General features: G+C 46.5%; 1 protein-coding gene across 2 annotated transcripts in view; it reads left to right on the top strand.

Moving 5' to 3' along the window:
- Positions 1 to 20,085, top strand: part of LOC142151351 (serine/threonine-protein kinase N1-like) — an 80,134-nt gene extending 60,049 nt beyond the window's left edge. For both annotated transcript variants that reach the window (XM_075206892.1, XM_075206891.1), the window contains exons 14-22: positions 9,304 to 9,379; positions 10,692 to 10,783; positions 10,887 to 11,063; positions 11,173 to 11,235; positions 12,456 to 12,532; positions 14,490 to 14,632; positions 17,241 to 17,348; positions 18,296 to 18,376; positions 19,729 to 20,085. In XM_075206892.1, coding sequence (XP_075062993.1) covers positions 9,304 to 9,379; positions 10,692 to 10,783; positions 10,887 to 11,063; positions 11,173 to 11,235; positions 12,456 to 12,532; positions 14,490 to 14,632; positions 17,241 to 17,348; positions 18,296 to 18,376; positions 19,729 to 19,932 — 1,021 coding nt within the window. In that variant the 3' untranslated portion in view covers positions 19,933 to 20,085. The remainder of the gene's footprint in view (positions 1 to 9,303; positions 9,380 to 10,691; positions 10,784 to 10,886; positions 11,064 to 11,172; positions 11,236 to 12,455; positions 12,533 to 14,489; positions 14,633 to 17,240; positions 17,349 to 18,295; positions 18,377 to 19,728) is intronic.
- The last annotated feature ends 202 nt before the right edge of the window (positions 20,086 to 20,287 follow it).

The following is a 20,287-nucleotide window of genomic DNA, read 5'->3' as shown; positions in this document are numbered from 1 at the left end:
CCGTGGGTGCTGCTGCTGCTGCTGCTACCGTGGGTGCTGCTGCTGAGGGTGCTGCTGCTGCTGAGGGTGCTGCTGCTGCCACCGTGGGTGCTGCTGCTGCTGCTGCTACTGTGGGTGCTGCTGCTGCTGCTGCTACCGTGGGTGCTGCTGCTGAGGGTGCTGCTGCTGCTGCTGCTGTGGGTGCTGCTGCTGCGTCCGGACGTCCTTCCTCCAGCTTCACTTCCCGCCGAACAGGACGCTTCCCACGTGGCCGCCGACGATATCCCCGGGCCAGGCGCTTCCCTATGACCTCATCACGGCCGGGAGCCGTGATTGGTCCGTGGGCGGGCGCCGTGATTGGCCCGCGGCCCGTGTGTGGAGCCGGCGTCTCCACACATCCCCCTACGTTTCCCATTGCAGTCCCTGCAATGACGGCTTGGGACCAATCGAAATGCGGATCGGCGAATCGTGGGGCCGGAACGCCTCGATTGCTCCTCTGTGACTGCCGAGGCGCCATGAGTCTTAGCGGAGAGGAAGGGACAGGGCGATCCGGGTCCGTTTGCGTCTGGGGGCCAAGGGTGGGGGTTTGTAGGGTTGTCGCCTCCCATCCTACGTTTCCGGGTGGTTCTGCGAGGTCGTCCGATCTTTTATCTCGGGGGGAGCCCGGCAAAGCTGGTCGGGGTACCTCCACCCACCCTTTCTCGGTTTCACCCCCTGGGCATGGTGCGGGTCCCAGGATTTCCGGAACCGGGTCCTCTGCTGGGGCCTGGTGGAACAGGCAGGGCCTCAGCTTGTCTCGGTGTAGTATTTTCGTGAGTCCGGGTACCTTGGTGGACTCAACCTCGTAGGCGGGGCTTTCTGGACTCAACCGCCGCCGGACCACATAGGGGGCGGTTTCCCACCTCTCTTGTAGCTTGTCTGCCGGTTTAGACACGTGGACGATGACGCGCTGCCCTTCTGTGAAGTCCGGGGGTGCCTTTCGCTGGGCGCTATCATGGATCTTGGCTTCGATGTGGTGTTTGGCAAGGCTGCATGCGATCTTCAGCCGCCGCCGTTGCTCCATGACCCAGGCAGGACATGTCCATTGCTCCTCCTCTGCCGGTCCCAGAGCCAGCTCTTGCATGTCCTTCCCTGCTCGGCCAAACATTAAGAAATAGGGTGTGTACCCGGTGGTGCTATGTACTCGGTTGTTGTAAGCCCACGTAAGATCCGGCACCGCGGCTGGCCAGTGGGTCCGCTGTTCCTTTTCGAGGGTTCGCAGCATCTGGATTAGGGTCCGATTGAAGCGCTCACACCCGCCATTCCCTTGGGGGTGGTAGGGGGTAGTCCTAGACCGGCGTATCCCATACATGTCGCAGAGTCCTTGCATGATGCGCCCCTGGAAACAGGCTCCCTGGTCGGAGTGGATTCGCTCCGGGCAGCCGTACTTCCTGATGAAGTCTTCCACAACGGCCGTGACGGCGGATTCAGCCGTCTGGTCCCGAGTAGGGGTCACGACGGTGAACTTGGTAAAATGATCGGTCATGACCAATGCATACTGGTGTCCGCGGGTAGACTCTCCGATAGCCACGTAGTCGATCATGAGGAGCTCCAGGGGCCGTCCCGACGAGATGGTGTGGACGGGCACCCGTTGTTGGGTGGGTTTGGTCACGCCACATCTTCGGCATTCACGGCACACTTGTTCCACTAACGTTGGCAGCCCTGGCCAATAGAACCGCTGTCTTAGCCATTGGGTTGTTTTCATGGCCCCCAGGTGGGCGCCTCGAACATGGGCCTCCTCGGCCAGGCGCCGCGTGGTTTCGGCTGGCACCACAATCTGCCACACCGGCCGTAGTTCGTGTTCCAAATAGGCGCGGCGTCGCAGCACGCCCTCGTGCACCGCCAGCTGGTTCCAATGCTCCACAAGTTTCTGTTCGCTCACCGGCAGGCGCTTCCTCTCCCCCTTCGAGGGCCAGTGTCCCTGCTGGCACCACTGGAAGACCTGGCGTATACCGGGGTCCCGTTGTTGTTCTGCGGCCCAGTCTGGCATCTGGTTGGCAAGAAGGGTGGCGCATATTCTGGCGTCTAGCGGTGTCTTGGAGACCATTTTGTGAAACCGCGTGAAGTTTGGGATTTCCACTTCTTCCTCTTCTTCGTCTTTGGAGTGAGTTGTCATGACCACTGGGAATCTGGAGAGTGCGTCGGCGTTGCCGTTATTCCGGCCGGGGCGATAGCGGAAGCGATGAGAGAACTTGGCCAAGCGGGCTCGCCACCGTTGTTCTAAGGCTCCTAATTTGGCCGAGTCCAGGTGCACCAGTGCACTGTTATCGGTGACTACCTCCACCTCCGCGGCCGTTAAGTACTCTGCAAATTTTTCGGTCATGGCCCACACGACTGCCAAGAACTCCAGTTTGAAGGAGCTATAATTGGCGGGGTTTCGCTCGGAGTCGTGCAAGGTCCGGCTGGCATAGGCGATCACGCGCTCCTTACCATCCTGTATCTGGGCCAGTACTGCTCCTAGCCCTTGGTGGCTGCCATCCGTGTACAGGATGAACGGCTGGCTGAAGTCGGCGTATGCCAACACGGGGGCGCGGGTAAGTTCCTCTTTTAGCTGGGTGAAAGCAGCCTCGTGGGGGGCATTCCACGCCTCCACTCGGGACTTGGCTCCCGCAGGGCTTCCTCGGAGCAAGTCAAACAATGGTCCGGCGATCTTGGAGAATCCCTTGATGAACCTGCGGTAATACCCAACGAGGCCCAGAAACGCTCGAAGCTCCGTGATGGTCGTGGGGGCTGGCCAATTGGTCACCGCGGATACCTTGTCCTGGGTGGGACGCACTCCGTCCCGCGACACCACATGGCCCAGGTACTCCAACTGATCCTTCAGCAGATGGCATTTCCTCGGCTTGAGTTTCAGCCCAAACCGTTCCAGTCGTTGGAACACCAGGTCTAGGCGGGCTAAGTGTTCCTCCAGGGTGGATGCGAATACGATGATGTCGTCCAGGTAGATTAACAGGGCTTCAAAATTCAGATCTCCGAGGCAGCGCTCCATGAGTCGCTGGAAGGTGGCTGGCGCGTTGGTTAACCCAAACGGCATTCGTTGGAATTCGAATAGCCCCATGGGTGTAATAAACGCCGTCTTTGCCCTGTCCTTCTCGGCCACGGGTACCTGCCAATAGCCGCTTGCCAGATCTAACGTAGAAAAGTATTTGGCCCGGCCCAGCGCCGCGAGTGATTCCTCTATGCGTGGTAATGGGTATGCATCGCGCACGGTGCAGTGATTAAGCTTCCGATATTCCACACAGAACCGGACAGTGCCATCTTTCTTCCGCACCAGGACGATCGGTGCCGCCCAGGGACTACGGCTTTCAGTCACCACCCCGTTGTCCAACATCTGACGCAGCATGGTCTTGACCTCCTGGTACAGCTTCGGGGGTATTTGACGGTAACGTTCTCTCTCCGGCACGGCCCCGTCCGTATGGATCTCGTGCTCCATTTGATCCGTTAGCCCGAAATCGTCCTCGTGTCGGGAGAACACTCGCTGTCTTCTCCACAGCATCGCTTCCAGTTGTTGGATTTCGTTCGGCGGTAGGTCACCTTCTGAAACATCCATGCTTTCACGGATTACCCGTCCATTCCAGGTGGAGGTGGGTTGTTCCGGGGGTGCTACTTGGACCACCATGGTCCAAGGTCTTTGGGGGTCGGGGAACAACGACACATCTTGAGTGGTCTCCACCTCTTCTCCGGTGGTTGGGTGGAGCAAGGCCAGCAGGGTGTTGGGCGGTATTTTCTGTGGTTGGTCGCCCATATTACAGAAACGAACGGGGACTCGTCCTTCCCGTATCCTGACCAGTGCACGGCCAACCATTGGCATCCTCTGGTTGCTCTCCTCCGTCCCGCCCGAGGATACCGGTTCGAGGAGCACCTCCCGGCCTTCGAGCCTCCGCTTGGTCCCCACCCTCATCCACAACAGGAGCTCCTGCCGAGGGGGAACGACCACCTCCTGCCGATAGTTCGTGCGGATGGATCCCAGGGGAGCAGGACGGCCTTGGGGAAATGTTGGGACTCGCAGGCGGTTCACCTGCTGTAGCGCCTGTTGTACCGGTCGTTGGACCCCAGTTTCTTCCAGTAAGCCGGACCCCTCTCGGACCACAGCATATGGTCTAATCCTCGGAGGATGTTCATCCCCAGAATCACGGGGCCATGTCGTAGTTCCGGGCTGTCTATGACCACAATGCCCTGCTTCCCCAACGGGCGCCCGTAGAGCTCCACCTCCATCCACACGACTCCCACCACAGGGATGGGTAGATTATTGGCGGCCGTGAGATGAATCCAGTCCCCCGTCTGGGCCTGTTGTAGATGTTGATAGTTCTTTTGGAAACAGGCCGCTGTCATCGTGGTGACCTGGGACCTGGTGTCTAATAGGCAACGCTGGTTGTGACCCTGGAAGCGAGCCACAACTACGGGACACTCTCCTACTAATTCAGCCGAATTAACAATCAGTCGTTCTGAGTCGGCTTCCCTTGCGGTGGGTCCCACTACCGCAAGGGTTTCTAGTTTAAAGTCGGCCTGGGTGCGGCGTTGGGGCAATTACGGGCCAGATGTCCCACCTGCCCACATTGCCAACACCGGGGCCCGTCCGCTGGGCGTCGCCGTGGGGCGTCCCTTGGTTCATTCCGTGGATACTCTCTATCCCCGCGGCCGGACGGTATTCCCTCGATCCGCTTCTGCATCCGTCCCATGTCCTCCTTCATCTGTAGAATTACGTCCGTCAGGTCTCGGATGCAGCTTTCCCATGGTGCGGAGGACGCTGGGATGGGGGCGCGGACCTGCTGCACGGCCACGGTGCTCGGGCCGCTGCCTGTATTGTCGTCCCGGGCGATGACCGTGGTTTGTGCTTGATGGAAGGTCATGCTCGGCAACAATTCCAATCGGTCCTGCATATAGGTTCGCAGGTGCTCACTACGTAAGCCGTTGATAAATTGATCCCGTAGTACGGTATCTGTTTCTCCCAATACCTTAGTGTCCTTTTTCTTTAAATTCGCCAGCAGGCCTTGGAGGGCTATAGCGAATTTGGGGATGGTCTCCTCCTCTCGCTGAAATCGGGTAAAAAAACATTTGCGCAGGGTCGCGGTGGTAGACTTGTCCTCATACACATCGCTTAAGACCCTCAACACATCCGCCAAAGTCTTTCGCTGTTCAGGCTCACATAGAAGTGCGGCCTGGCGGGCATCTCCCTCCAAGGCGAGCACGGCCACTTCCGCTTGCATGTCTGGGGGCACACCATATAGCCGGATGACCATTCGTAACTGCATCTCCCAGTCGGCTAACGTTATGTTCGTACCATCGAACTTCGGTACGTGAGAAAGAGCCGCCCCTATCGCTACAACTCGGGAGCGCTCCGCCGGCTCCCCTACCGGTTCCACGTCGCGTGGGATGTTCCCGGCGGCACTAGGCAGATCCTCCTCGCTCGCCGGCCTTCCAGACGGCCGGCCCTCTGGAGCGTTGTTGTTGCCCGTGGGCTCCATAGTTACCTGTCGGGATCCTGCCGACTACGCCAAATGGAAAGGCAGACTTAATGGACGCCGGCAGAAGGCCCTGGGCCCGGGTAAAGAGTGTCCGATAGGATGCGGGCGTGGGCCCGGGAGGGGTGGTCCCCACTGGGGTCTTACCTGGTCTAGGTCCTTCGCTCGCGACGTCAGCGTAACTCCTCTTCGGTCCTGCTGCCGCTGCTACTGTGGGTGCTGCTGCTGCTGTGGGTGCTGCTGCTGCTGGGGGTGCTGCTGCTGCTACCGTGGGTGCTGCTGCTGCCACCGTGGGTGCTGCTGCTGCTGCTGCTACCGTGGGTGCTGCTGCTGAGGGTGCTGCGGCTGAGGGTGCTGCTGCTGCCACCGTGGGTGCTGCTGCTGCTGCTGCTACTGTGGGTGCTGCTGCTGCTGCTGCTACCGTGGGTGCTGCTGCTGAGGGTGCTGCTGCTGCTGCTGCTGTGGGTGCTGCTGCTGCGTCCGGACGTCCTTCCTCCAGCTTCACTTCCCGCCGAACAGGACGCTTCCCACGTGGCCGCCGACGATATCCCCGGGCCAGGCGCTTCCCTATGACCTCATCACGGCCGGGAGCCGTGATTGGTCCGTGGGCGGGCGCCGTGATTGGCCCGCGGCCCGTGTGTGGAGCCGGCGTCTCCACAGTTGCTATCACAGACATAGTAAAGCAGTACAGAAACAAGATGTCATTTTGCAGTGGGAGAGTATTGACGAGATAAAAGGATAGAAAAGGAGCATTTTCACTCCGCAAAAACACTTTACATTTTTTAACCAGCTCTGAGTTGGTGTAAATCCGGTCTCGTCCTATACTTTAAATGGGCCACATTATGCACCTTCAGTTTGTACATTGACGGAGGTGTAGAGCAGTGGCGGATCTGGGAGGGGAGGGGGGAGATCGGGACAGGGGCGCTTTATACACGTCCTCATCGGCTGAGAAGCAGATAGAGAATTCTGTCTGGCCACTCTGATTGTGTTTTAAACACAATCAGCGAGGCCGACCAGCATGACATACAGGTGCTGCCGCAGGCTACTGCTCTTAGTGAAACAGAGAATGTGGCACTAAGTCGCCCCCCACCCTAAAAAGAAAATCGAGGTCCGCCCCTGATGTAAGTAAAAGTGTAAAGTAGGCGTGGGAACCATTGGTGCAGTCGGTGGCTTACTGCTTGCACCATCCCCCTCCTAACATCATGCCCCTGTCACATACAGCCCCATCCTCATTAACGTAATAAGAGGAGTAGACAGGTTACTGCCTCCCGCAAGATCAGCACACGCCACATTCTGATAATTACAGGTTTGTTAATTGCTTGCCCGCTTCAAAACTAAGGACATGCCAGACAAACAGGGGATGATGATTAAATACAATAAGTTTCCTAGACCATAAAACCATAAAAATGTGTTGTAAAACCCAGCCAATATATTGATTTAATAGATGAACTGGACAAGGTTGATGTCTTTGTAATAAAAATGTTCCCTCATCTCTGTCCCTAAGTCTTACTATGGTTTAAGAGACTTCCTCAAGTTGTCTCCCTTTACAGACTGCAAACACATCGCTGGTACCAGTTAATGGTACCACTGATGCCCTTCTGTTGTCTGATGTGCAGCATCTCCGCTTAGCTCAGGAAGATGGTGCCTAACAGTCTGGTGGAGTTGGCATCCCAGGGGTGCCACCAATCACATCCGCTTCTGCATCAGATGTTACTTTCAGGTTCCTTTCCGTCTCCATTTATACAGAGTAAAAGCCTGGAGATACATTTTCCTGGTAATGATAACTTCTAATAAATCTTTATTATCCACATTCAAAACAATCTATATCACTTTATACAAACTTATGCAAAGGTACTTTGAATCTCTAATATAACATTGAGTGGTTTCACCAGTTCTCAGCCAAAACAGTTCCATCAAGTAAATGTCCCTTTACTAAATAATTTATAATATTATTGTGTTTGTGTTACTGCAGAAAGAATGTGTGTTAAGGTAAATCTCTATGAGAAAAATGGATGCCTTGTATCTACTAATCAGCTGTGATGAGTAGAAACACTTATTTTTTTGTTTGTTTTTTATTATTAAGTGGTGTCTACTTTGGTATATATCACTTGTGTTGTTTTTTTGTGCATTTGTGATCACAACAAAAATTAACAATGTTTAAATACACTCCATCTGCTCTGTATGTCTCTAGTTATTTAGTACAGTCATGGCCAAAAGTTTTGAGAATGACACAAGTATTGGTTTTCACAAAGTTTGCTGCTTCAGTGTTTTAGACCTTTTGTCAGAAGTTGTTATGGTATACTGAAGTATAATTACAAGCATTTCATAAGTGTCAATGGCTTTTATTGATAATTACATTATGTTTATGCAAAGAGTTAATATTTGCAGTGTTGATCCTTTTTTTTGAAGACCTCTGCAATTCGCCCTGGCATGCTGTCAATCATCTTCTGGGCCACATACTGACTGATGGCCGCCCATTCTTGCCTAATCAATGCTTGGAATTTGTCAGAATTTGTGGTTTTAGTTTGTCCACCTGCCTCTTGAGGATTGACCACAAATTCTCTATGGGATTAAGGTCTGGGGAGTTTCCAGGCCATGGACCCAAAATTTTGATGTTTTGATCTCCGAGCCACTTAGTTATCACTTTTGCCTTATGGCAAGGTGCTCTATCATGCTGGAAAGGGCATTGTTCATCACCAAACTGTTCTTGGATGGTTGGGAGAAGTTGATGTTGGAGGATGTTTTGGTACCATTCTTTATTCATGGCTGTGTTTGTAGGCAAAATTGTGAGTGAGCCCACTCCCTTGTCTGAGAAGCAACCCCACACATAAATGGTCTCAGGATGCTTTACTGTTGGCATGACACAGGACTGATGGTAGCGCTCACCTTTCTTTCTCCATGCAAGCATTTTTCCAGATACCCCAAACATATTGAAAGGGGTTTCATCTGAGAAAATGGCTTTATCCCAGTCCTCAGCAGTCCAATCCCTGTACCTTTCACAGAATATCTGTCTGTACCTGATGTTTTTCCTGGAGAGAAGTGGCTTCTTTGCTGACCTTCTTGACATCAGACCATCCTGCAAAAGTCTTCGTCTCACTGTGCATGCAGATGCACTCATACCTGCCTGCTGCCATTCCAGAGCAAGTTCTGCACTGGGGGTGCCCGATCCCGCAGCTGAATCAACTTTCGGATATGGTCCTGGGGAGTGCAGGATGTTCTTGGGTGCCCTGAAGCCTTCTTCACAACTATTGAACCTCTCTCCTTTTAGTTCTTGATGATCCGATAAATGGTTGATTTAGGTGCAATCTTACTAGCAGCAATATCCTTGCCTGTGAAGCCCTTTTTGTACAAAGCAATGATGACTGCACATGTTTCCTTGCAGATAACTATGGTTTACAGAGGAAGATCAATGATTTCAAGCACCACCCACCTTTTTAAGCTTCTGTTATTCTTACTTAAGCAGCATGATAGGGTGATCTCCAGCCTTGTCCTCGTCAACACTCTCATCTGTGTTAATGAAAGAATCACTGACCTGTTGTCAGCTGGTCCTTTTGTGGCAGGGCTGAAATGCAGTGGAAATGTTGTTTTTGGGATAAAGTTAATTTGCTATGGCAAAGTGGGACTTGATTGCAATTCATTTGATCACTCTTAATGACTTTCTGGAGTATATGCAAATTGCCATCATAAAACTGTAAAAAATAATATTTGTGTCATTCTCAAAACTTTTGGCCATGACTGTACATGCATATCCATTTGCTGGACATAAGTGTCGAGTGTAATACAGAGACACATATGTAATGCTTGTTTTGGGACTGTTTTACAGAGTGCACAATGTCTCTCGTCTATCTTTAGAAGATTTCAGACTACTGGCCGTGCTGGGAAGGGGGCACTTTGGAAAGGTGAGTGAAGCAGATTAGCAGACTAAGACTAGAAGCTTCAATAACTGTGAGAGACCACCTGAAATATATATTTTTTAAAAAGGCACCCTTACAGAATGAACTGAGGGAGAAGCCAGAAATATTTGGAGGTACGATACTGCAAGGTTCTACCCCTGGAAATCTAAACTCTGTTGTGCCAGACTCTCCCATGTATACTCACAAAGCAGGGAGTGTTTCATAGTACCATCTCTGGCCCTTGGTGGCTGCCAATAGTTGTTATTTTAGGGGTATTCATACTGAAGTAAAAGTGAACACAACAGGTCTGATTCATTAAGGAAAGCAAAATAAAAAAAGAAGTAAGTTTGATCCTAGACAAAACCATCTTACAATGCAACAGGTGCAAATTAGTTTATTTCTTTGCACATAAGTTAAATACTGGCTGTTTCTCCATGTAGCAAATAAATATTTGATAGCTTTATTTTTACAATGAATTTTAAAGTTGATCTCAAACATGTCCTACCCCAACTATAAACCTCTCCCCACAGTTTAAATTTACCTCCCCTCCAATGCCACGTGGTTTTGCCAAGGTGCAAAGTTACTAATTCTTTTTGCTTTACTTTCTTTAATGAATTAGGCCCAACATATTTATTTTCATTGAGACATTTATACTAAAGAATGAGACACCTCCACCAAAGTGCAAAGTACCTAAAATGTGATGTAGTAATTGTCGACAACAATTCGATTTGAGAATTGATATGGGTAATACATAAAAATAGGAAACAAGAATATCTCGGATATCGGGTAAAATATATATTCACATATTTACATTGTGTCAGGTACAACTCCCCAAACAGATACTCTACAGCTGCACACACTAGATGAAAAAGTCAGACACTTGTCCAATTTCCTATACGTCTTTATTTTGTAGACCCAAATCGACCAGCCGAAGTTTGATGGGAAATTATAGAAAATGCACTGAATCAATTAGTGTGTGAAGACAATGGCCTATTGGGTCCTATGTGATCATGGGGTCTGCACCATTGTGTGCAAGCAGCTTTATAGAGTGTGGGGCAGCCCTCTAGAGCAGTGGTTCCCAAACTGTGTGTCTAGGCTCCCTGGGGTGCCTCGGCGATCTCACAGGGGTGCCTTGGCCAGGACCAGTGGTAAGCAAGGCAGAGGACTACTTGGTAATAATTTTGGGTTAGGGGTGCCTTAAAAATTTTTTCGAGACACTAAGGGTGTCTTCTATCTGTCAGTCTTTTTCTTAGCACACCAGTATCGAAAGCTCATTCGCTGTCTTGGCAATTGTCTCACATATTTGTCTCCTGCTCAGGTCCTCTTATCCGAGTACAAACAGACTGGAGAATTTTTTGCCATCAAAGCTTTAAAGAAAGGAGATATTATTGCCCGGGATGAAGTGGAAAGGTCAGTGCGTACACCAAGCTACTTTTCTCACTGTCATAATTTAGCCCATCTTTACCTGTAATGACCTCTGGGTCTGGTAGTCATTGTACTTTTTATTCTGCAGTCTCATGTGTGAAAAGCGGGTGTTTGTGGCCGTAAGTGGGGCCTCCCACCCGTTCCTGCTCAGCCTACTTGGTTGTTTCCAGACTCCAGAGCATGTTTGCTTCGTCATGGACTATATGGCCGGTGGAGACCTAATGACTCACATACATACGGAGGTGTTCAGCCAGGCACGGGCAATGTGAGTGTGATTCTGTGCCCGGTACATGATGCATGTACTGACTTTATATACAGTATTAAATGAGAGGACATATTGTATCAAAACTTTCTGTGTTCTATCCCTTGCTCAGGTTCTATGCTGCCTGTGTTCTACTGGGGCTTCAGTTCCTTCACAGCAAGGACATTGTTTACAGGTGAGATGATGTGGTCTATGAGCATATAACTAGTGAAGGTGTGTACACATGATGGGCCTGATTCATGTTGGGACTTATGTCCCTTTGCCTGCAATTCACGTCTAAACGCAAGTGACACTTGTGACTGTGTACAACTTAAAGGGCAGATCAGGGATGGGAAGGGGCAAATGAACGTGGGCAATGTACAGTAAGGACGTGCCAATGCAGATTGAAGTTCTGGGTTTCTGGGGTTCAGGTAAGTAAGTTTTTTAGCCCTAGCGTTTGCACCAGCTACAAGGCAACTGCCAACTGATACAGTGGCCCTAGATAGCAAAGAACACTTCTATGCAAGTAAAAGAGAATATAAAACGCATTATAAGTACAATAGGCATTAAGAACTTACTGATTTATGTATTTCATGCAAAAAAAATATAACAAAAATAATTTTATTAGTAATTATAGTATTATGAGTTGATAATTAATGTATAGTTTTGTTTTTTTTTTGCATGTGTTGTCATGTGACCTTCTAGTGAGCAGACACTTGTGCATATCCTGCACTCTGTTGTGTCTGTCTGCTTATGGCAATTAACATTGAGGCAGAGCGTATTTGTATCCTGATTAAAATTGAAGCGTATGTTGAGATCCTCTTGGTTTTGAATGCGGTCGGAACTTCGCTCTAGTTCCGTGCTCTTGTTTTAAACGCAAGTTGTGTGCAGCTGGCATCTAAACATGAATCGGGCCTGATATGTCTTCTGTGGAACCGTGTGCACTAATCTGATGATGTCTCTAGTGGTGACAATGTGTACACCTGCAGATGGTGTCAGAAATGATGAGTAGTGACAGTGTGTACATGTGAAATGATGATTTATTATGTGTCATTTTTGAGTATTAATGTTTTTACTGCATTGGCCAGAGAACACCTAGAAATGCGCTTTCCACAAAATTGCAGCTGAAAGGAGCAAAATGAGAGTAATGGAAAGTAGAGGATAAGCGGTGGCGGAAAAGCCCAGTTATACATATAGATGAGAAACAGTCTGTGTGTTCTGCACAGCAGAAAACACCCATTATATATATAGCTTTATCCATCTATTTATCCAACTTAAACAGTCTCAATCCGCAAATCAAAATAGTACTTGCACTGCGCTCCTATAAATGTGTAACAATGTTGTCAGTCACGGGGTCATTGTATTATTAGATGTTGTTACATTATGGAGGTTAATCTGATCTTTGATCCCCTGCAGGGATTTAAAACTGGATAATCTGTTGCTGGACTCAGAAGGATATGTCAAACTAGCGGATTATGGACTGTGCAAAGAGGGTATGTGCACCATGTAGCTCAATGTTTCTTTTTTATTTGCATACAATGTTTATAGCAAATTATATATCTTTATAACTATATATATATATATTTATATATAATTTCAAATAATTACTTTAAACTTTACTACTAATTACTTTAAATTTTCAGAGAATGTAGAGTCAAACCCATGCTTGAACCTATATATCTTCTATTTGTCCTATACCCTTTCCTCTCCTTGGGTTGTTACTTGTGTCTTCTACACCAAAATTCTCCCATGTCACCCTCCAGCCAATACTTATATACACTATCCTGTGACCTTCCAGCTGATACTTTTATCATATATACACTGTCCTGTTACCCTTCAGCTGATACTTATATAATATATACACTATCATATGACCCTCTAGCTGATACTTATATCATATATACATTTTCATGTTATATTATACATTATATACACTGTCCTTTTACCCTCCAGCTGATACTTATATTATCTTATATCATGTCAGTTCCTTACACTTGCCCATTTTTCCTGCTCTCAACACATCAACTTCAAGAACTGACTCTTCACTTGCTGCCTAATATAGCCCAATATGTAACCCCTTACACATCAGTCCTGACAATCCTTCAACATTGTCTCTCTCCCAGTGTTTTTAAACTGTTCTCCAGTTTCCAGCCTTCAGAGTGGTGCATCTGCGTCAGAATTTCCAATAAGATCCCCTATTTCCTGGGGCTGGGTTAGGGAAGAGTTTATGCCTCCATTGGATCACTGATTGGCGGCTGTTATCTGCTAGGTTGGACTGGGTTTCAGATACTGCCCGTATTTGTCTTTAGACCTCCTGCCAGTGGCAGCTCAATGCTCTCTGTGGTAACCAGGTTGGTTCAAAAGATTGCCATGGAGAAGTGATTGATCACTGGTGATGAGATATGACCAGGCTTTGTTTCTTGGTCTTAAACCCTGAATTGTCAATCTGCTTTCTGGATGGCCGGTACTTCCCACAGAGGGAGAGTGGGTTCCGACAGACTTAACCTTAAACAGAACATACTGGTACCCACCAGTCCAATAGCCTAGAAAGGACTAGCCTGTATGTTTATCAAAGTCCATACGTTTTAAGCAACAAGGCGCACGAATGGTGTTGTCAACTTAACCCCTCGTTTCCTCACAGGATGAAAGAATGAAAACTCTCACAAAGTATTCGTCCTTAATTCAGTTATAAATCCATTGGATTGAATTCAACCTTTACACATCAGTTCTCTATTTTTTTCCAGTGATTATATAATATAATATAATATAATAAAGGATTGTTTACTGTTGAAATCATTTCATTCCTCTTGCAGGTTGGTCAGGTTTAACTCCTTGTTTTGCTACATCATGTGTTGTCCTTTACCTACACTGGTGGAAGGTATCCACAGCAGACATTTTAGAACAACATGACTTTCTAACAAGGAATACAAAAACATCTAAAGTGATGATATATACAGTCTACGTAACATAAAGAGGGAACAGAGAAACTGTTCCTCTCCCACACCAAAACGATTCCAATGTCAATACGCCTTATGAAGCACTTTGACAGCTCTATTGTTTTGGCGTGAAAAGCACACAGATCCTCATTTATTTGGTGTTACCCAAATTTAGTGTACCATTTCTATAGAAAACCTTGTTTTCATGGAACAAAATCACAACATTCAAAGTCACCCATCTGACAATAGCCTAAGACATTAGGATTCTGTGTGAGGAAATATTAAATTGTTGAAACTTTCTTCAGGAATACACATTAGTCTTAAGGAGGACAGTCTTATTTTTTTTTTTACATAGGAGTTTTTTGTAGATATTATTGAATTGATTCAGTTTCAGACTCTCTTTCTTAACATATCTTTAAGAGGTTGGTCCCTTCCACAAATCTCATTTCAGCTATTTTTATTATGTATTCTTATATAATGTAATCTATTTTACTCATGTCTCTATTTAACTTAGGTATGGGTCCATCTGATCGCACGTCCACTTTCTGTGGAACCCCAGAGTTTTTGGCTCCTGAGGTTCTTACAGATGCCTCCTATACTCGTGCAGTGGACTGGTGGGGCTTTGGTGTCCTGATTTATGAGATGATGGTTGGAGAGGTAAGAGCGCTTTCAGCATTCTCTGAGTTGATGATTGGAAAGGTAATAGGGATTTCAGTATTCTCTGAGATGATGGTTAGAGAGGTAAGATTGTTTTCTGTATGCTATGAGAATGATGGTTGGAAATATAAGAGTGCTTTCTCTATTCTATGAGACAATGGTTGGAAAGGTAAAAGTGCTTTCTGTATACTATGAGATGATGGTTGGAAAGGTAATAGTGCTTTCTCTATTCTATGAGACAATAGTTGGAATGGTAAGATTGCTTTCTGTGTACTATGAGACGAAGGTTGGAAAGGTAAGAGTTCTTTATGTATTCTCTGAGGTGATGGATTGAAAGGTAAGAGTACTTTCTGTATTCTATGAGTTGATGGCTGGAGAGGTAAGAATGCTTTCAGTATTCTTTGAGACGATGGTTAGAGAGGTAAGAGTACTTACTGTATTCCATCAGACAATGGTTGGAGAGGTAAGAGTACTTACTGTATTCCATCAGACAATGGTTGGAGAGGTAAGAGTACTTTCTGTATTCTATGAGGCGATGGCTGGAAAGGTAATATTGCTTTCTGTATACTATGAAACAATGCTTGGAAAGGTAATAATGCTTTCTGTATACTATGAGACAATAGTAGGAGAGGTAAGATTGTTTTCTGTATGCTATGAGAACGATGGTTGGAAAGTTAATAGTGCTTTCTCTATTCTATGAGACAATGGTTGGAAAGGTAAGAGTGCTTTCTGTATACTATGAGACAATTGTTGGAAAGGTAAGAGTGCTTGCTGTATACTATGAGATACAGACATGTCTCCCCCCTCTACCAATCCGCGTATCCAAGACTTCGCCTGTGCTGCCCCCCTCCACTGGAACAAGCTCCTTCCCTACATCAGAACTTCCCCTAATCTTTCCAGTTTCAAACGGGCTTTAAAAACCCACCTTTTTCTTAAAGCCTTCCAGTCTCCCACTTAACTTCCTACCTTTTCTTCAGCCTCTTCCACTTCATTCCCCTTCCCTTATCCTTATCCTTATCCTCCGTTCCTCCTTCTCTCCCTCTCTCCCCCATGTCTCTCTGTCTGTCTGTCTACCCCACCCCTTAGATTGTAAGCTCCTTTGAGCAGGGTCATCTCTCCTCCTGTCTTCACCACTTTTAACTCTGCTCTCCAGCTACCTAGCCCTCCTCGAGGACCCTCTTCCCCCCGTCCCCTCTCGCTCCCTCCTCTCCCCTCTGGGGGTCTCCCTGTCATCCGTGCCCTCCCTCTTGGGCTTCATCGTATGCGGACCTTCCCCTCTCCCCTCCCCCGCCCCTAGCTGTGCTTTGAGCTCACTGAGTTACTGTGCTTATTGTTTACTGTACTGTGCTGTCTCACCTCATATTGTAATTTTGTTTGTCCCTGTACAGCGCTACGGATACCTAGTGGCGCCCTATAAATAAAAATTAATAATAATAATAATAATAATGAGATGATGGTTGTAAATGTAAGAGTGCTTTCTGTATACTATAAGATGATGGTTGGAGAGGTAAGAGTACTTTCTGTTTTCTATGAGGCAAATTGTCCCCTCACGTTGATGACTAATTTAAAACAAAAATAAAATTAAACCAAGCAATATTGTAGGAGAAAAACAGAAAATTAGAAGTGTATGTAAGCGGAGGTCCTAAAGTTTTTGCAGACAGGTCTTTGTAGTGACATTTTCTCTTTTTCCACTTTGGATGTTTCTAGTCGGACCCACATTTGTGGAGATTGATTTTCCATGAGCAGCTCCAAAAGCCCGGCTGTGGGCCTGCACCTATGATAGACATTAACAACAAAAATTACAGAAGAACAACTAGGATAGTGAATTATCTTATTGAATTGTCTCAAATACCTCAGTTTACAGAAAGGTGGAAAGAAAAGACAGAATGGGGATACGTTAGATATGGTTTCATACCTTAGAGAACTCTATACGGTTCTTCAGGGAAGTATATTTCAGCATAAGTGAGCAAGCGATAGGAAGGAATACATAAACCATAGTGGATCACGGTGGCTAAGGGGTTAGTACTTCTGCCTTACAGTGCTGGGGTCATGAGTTCAATTCCTGACCATGGCCTTATCTGTGTGGAGTTTGTATGTTCTCCCTGTGTTTGCGTGGGTTTCCTCCCACACTCCAAAAACATACTAGTAGGTTAATTGGTGGCTATCAAAATTGACCCTAGTCTCTCTCTCCCTCTCTCTCTCTCTCTCTGTCTGTCTGTCTGTCTGTCTGTGTGTGTGTATGGTAGGGAATTTAGACTGTAAGCTCCAATGGGGTAGGGACTGATGTGAGTCAGTTCTCTGTACAGCGCTGCGGAATCAGTGACGCTATATAAATAAATGGTGATGATGATGATAGTGGATGCTAGCAAGAAGCTTCAATCCGTAAAAGCTGAGTCTAAGCTAGTAAAAGAATTATAAAATCCTTGGACTCAGCATAATGTAATAGTAAATATTAACCAGAGGCAGAAAGAGCAGTATGCTCTCAAAGCAGAGCTGTTTTTCAGTAGCTGGGCAGATTACATGACCTGATGTCTTTTATCTGCTGCCATATGTCTGCGTCCTGTGTTTCTCTTCCTGTCATTATTAACCGTCTCCCTCTGTGTCTCAGTCTCCATTCCCAGGAGATGAAGAGGAGGAGGTGTTTGACAGTATTGTTAATGATGAGGTCCGATACCCACGATTCCTCTCTGCAGAAGCCATCGCAATCATGAGGAGGGTGAGAGCATTAACTTTTCCTATATTGCAGTAATAGCATTAAATGCATATTAACTGACATCGGGATTAAATGTATTAACTATACAGATGCTAAGTTAGGGAATAGCAGCGAAAAACCACAGCGATTCAGAAGGTACCTTGACCTGTGTGTTACACCTGATGCTCCCTGAAGGCTCAGTTAGAAAGTAAGAGGCATCTGTCTTAAGAATGTCAATGAAGCTGATTGGACAGCTACTGGTTCTTGTCCAATAAGCTTATGGACAGCCTTACAATGCAGGTATATTACTTTCAAACTTCTCTCAACTATTAGCATGGTAGAAGCACAAGCTACAGCACCACGGTGGCACCGAGATTCTCCTGAACTGAGGTGGGCCTGGGTATTGCGGTTCTGCGGGTGAAAAGTAGAGATGTTGCCCAATGCATCCAATCAGATTCTAGTTATCATTTTCTAGAATGTAATAGATACATGATAGCTAGAACCTGATTGGTTGCTATGGGCAACACCTCCACTTTTCTGTATTAGAAGATTTGATAAATCTACCCCTAAGTGTGTCTTAAAGCAGTTATCCACTCTATAAGTCCAGCCCCCACCTACCCTTGTACAGCAAATAGGGAGATCCCACATGTAGCAAATGCATTGCAGTCTGACACCCCTCTTTTAATCAATGAGAAATTTTTAAGGTTGTCAAAAAGTGGCCAAGCCCCTAACTAGTAGCCCTTCTGGCATCTACAGCCTAGATTCAAATTGAAGTAATTACACAAATCAGCACAATGGCAGCATATTTGTTAGTGTGACATATACTGCTGGGACCAAATATGTCCATGACCTGAAATGTCACTTGTGTAAAGAAGTTCTGTCACTTACATCACCTCAGACCATTCAGTGCTCTTCATCACAGATTTGGCTTTCAATACTTGCGCCTATTCTCTCCATCTGTGTGTCCCCAGCTTCTGCGCAGGAATCCGGACAGGCGCCTGGGATCGGGAGAGAGAGACGCTGAGGATGTCAAGAAGCAGCCTTTCTTTAAGGTAAGTGGTTGCATATATAAATATTGTAACAAAAAGCATGCATTGAACATATTTAAAATAAAATACAAAATAACAGAAGAAATTGTAATTTTACATTGTTTTCTTGCCACCTTTTTGTGAGTTCTGGGGGTAAATGTATCAATATGCGGGTTCTTCAACACCCGCGTGTTCAGCCTCTTCCGCGATTAAATTTCAAGCGGCGCCGCATTGTAAAGGGAAGTTAACCCTTTTCAATGCAGCGCCGCTCGAAATTTAATCGCGGAAGAGGCTGAACACGCGGGTGTTGAAGAACCCGCATATTGATACATTTACCCCCTGGTGTTTGAATTGTTAACTTACTGCGTGATGGATTTCAGTATTAAAATAATTTAAATGAAAACTTTTTTAGACACATAGCCACAATTAATTTATGCAACGCTCGAGCAACTGGTGGCCCTCCAGCTTTTGTGGAACAACAAATCACAGCATGCCCTGTCAGCCATGTCCCAGTATGCTAGGGGTATACTGGGACTTGTAGTTCCACAACTACCAGAGAGACCCCAGTTTTCTACCCATGATTTACACAATCTGACGCTGAACTGAAAATCTATAATAGTAACTATGGGATTTTATAAAAACGTGGAAATGTCCAATAACAGCAGTAGGGAGCTGACATTGAGGTGTATTTACTAAACTGTGGGTGTGAAAAAGTGGAGATGTTGCCTATAGCAACCATATTCTTGCTGTCATTTTGTAGAATGTACTAAATAAATGATAACTTGAATCTGATTGGTTGCTATAGGCAGTTTAGTAAATATGCCCCATTGTGTGTGGCCCATTACAAACAATTATATTAATGCTTACAAGCTGCTATTTGAATCTCTCAATATTCGTACTAGACTGAAACTTAGATTACTGGCAGGAACATGCCTTCCATCAATGTTTACTAAATACACTACTTTGAATTGTTTTATTTTTGTTGTCCTGGGATATATTATATATTATGTGTCATATGCAGAGACCTCAGCAGAGCATATTGTATAACAGGATATTCTCTCTGATGATATAAAGACATGGCTCAACAACACAGAAGCTAGAAAGATGAAGCAATGCTCTTAGTTAAAGTTGTAGGAGGACATGTCCTAGCCACTAAATAACAGTCCTATGAAGGTGGAAACCATTGTCCATATTGTTAACAGAAGGGTCATTGATCATAGGTTCTCCCAAAATGTACAAGCACATGCAGGAAAATACCTTCATAATGAATTTCCTATGCTGACCCTGAGTATATTAAGAGTACAGTAACTGTAGCAGTAACCAGTACAGGGATAAGCTAGGTCATAGTGTCTCAATATCATTTTTTTCTATTTCAGGAGCTGGATTTCAAAGCCCTCCTTGCCCGCACCCTCCCTCCTCCATTTACCCCATCTGTGAAAGGACCACACGACATCAGTAACTTTGACCCTGAATTCACATCTGAAGGACCAGAGCTGACACCTCCCCGGGAGCCACGGAATTTAAACCCACCAGAACAGAGCCTGTTTCAGGGCTTTGACTATGTGAGGGAAGGGGCTTGAGAGAGTAGGACATTGGCTGGTGAGGGTTCTCTTCGTTCATCTTTCATCCTGTTTTTATTTTTAAGAAATCTTCTCTTTCTCCTCCATGTCCATTCTCTTTCTGTCTCTACCTCAGGCAATTATTGTAAATAAAGGTCTTTATTAAAAATGTAATGATCATTGTTTTTCAAGGTTGGATGGTGGACCATGGAGATGTTTGGTGTGGTTATGTAGAGTGACAGTGCACAGGTCCTTGATAGTAGAGGGTGCATAACACTAACAAAGAGGAGCTACCTCCAATAACCCATGAGATAATAACGTATTGTTCAATGTCTAGATAATACATGAACACAATGTGTACTATGTAGGATTGTCA

Source organism: Mixophyes fleayi, chromosome 4 (assembly GCF_038048845.1).
Source record: "Mixophyes fleayi isolate aMixFle1 chromosome 4, aMixFle1.hap1, whole genome shotgun sequence".
Taxonomy (NCBI): domain Eukaryota; kingdom Metazoa; phylum Chordata; class Amphibia; order Anura; family Limnodynastidae; genus Mixophyes; species Mixophyes fleayi.
This window is presented reverse-complemented; position numbering and strand designations above follow the sequence as displayed.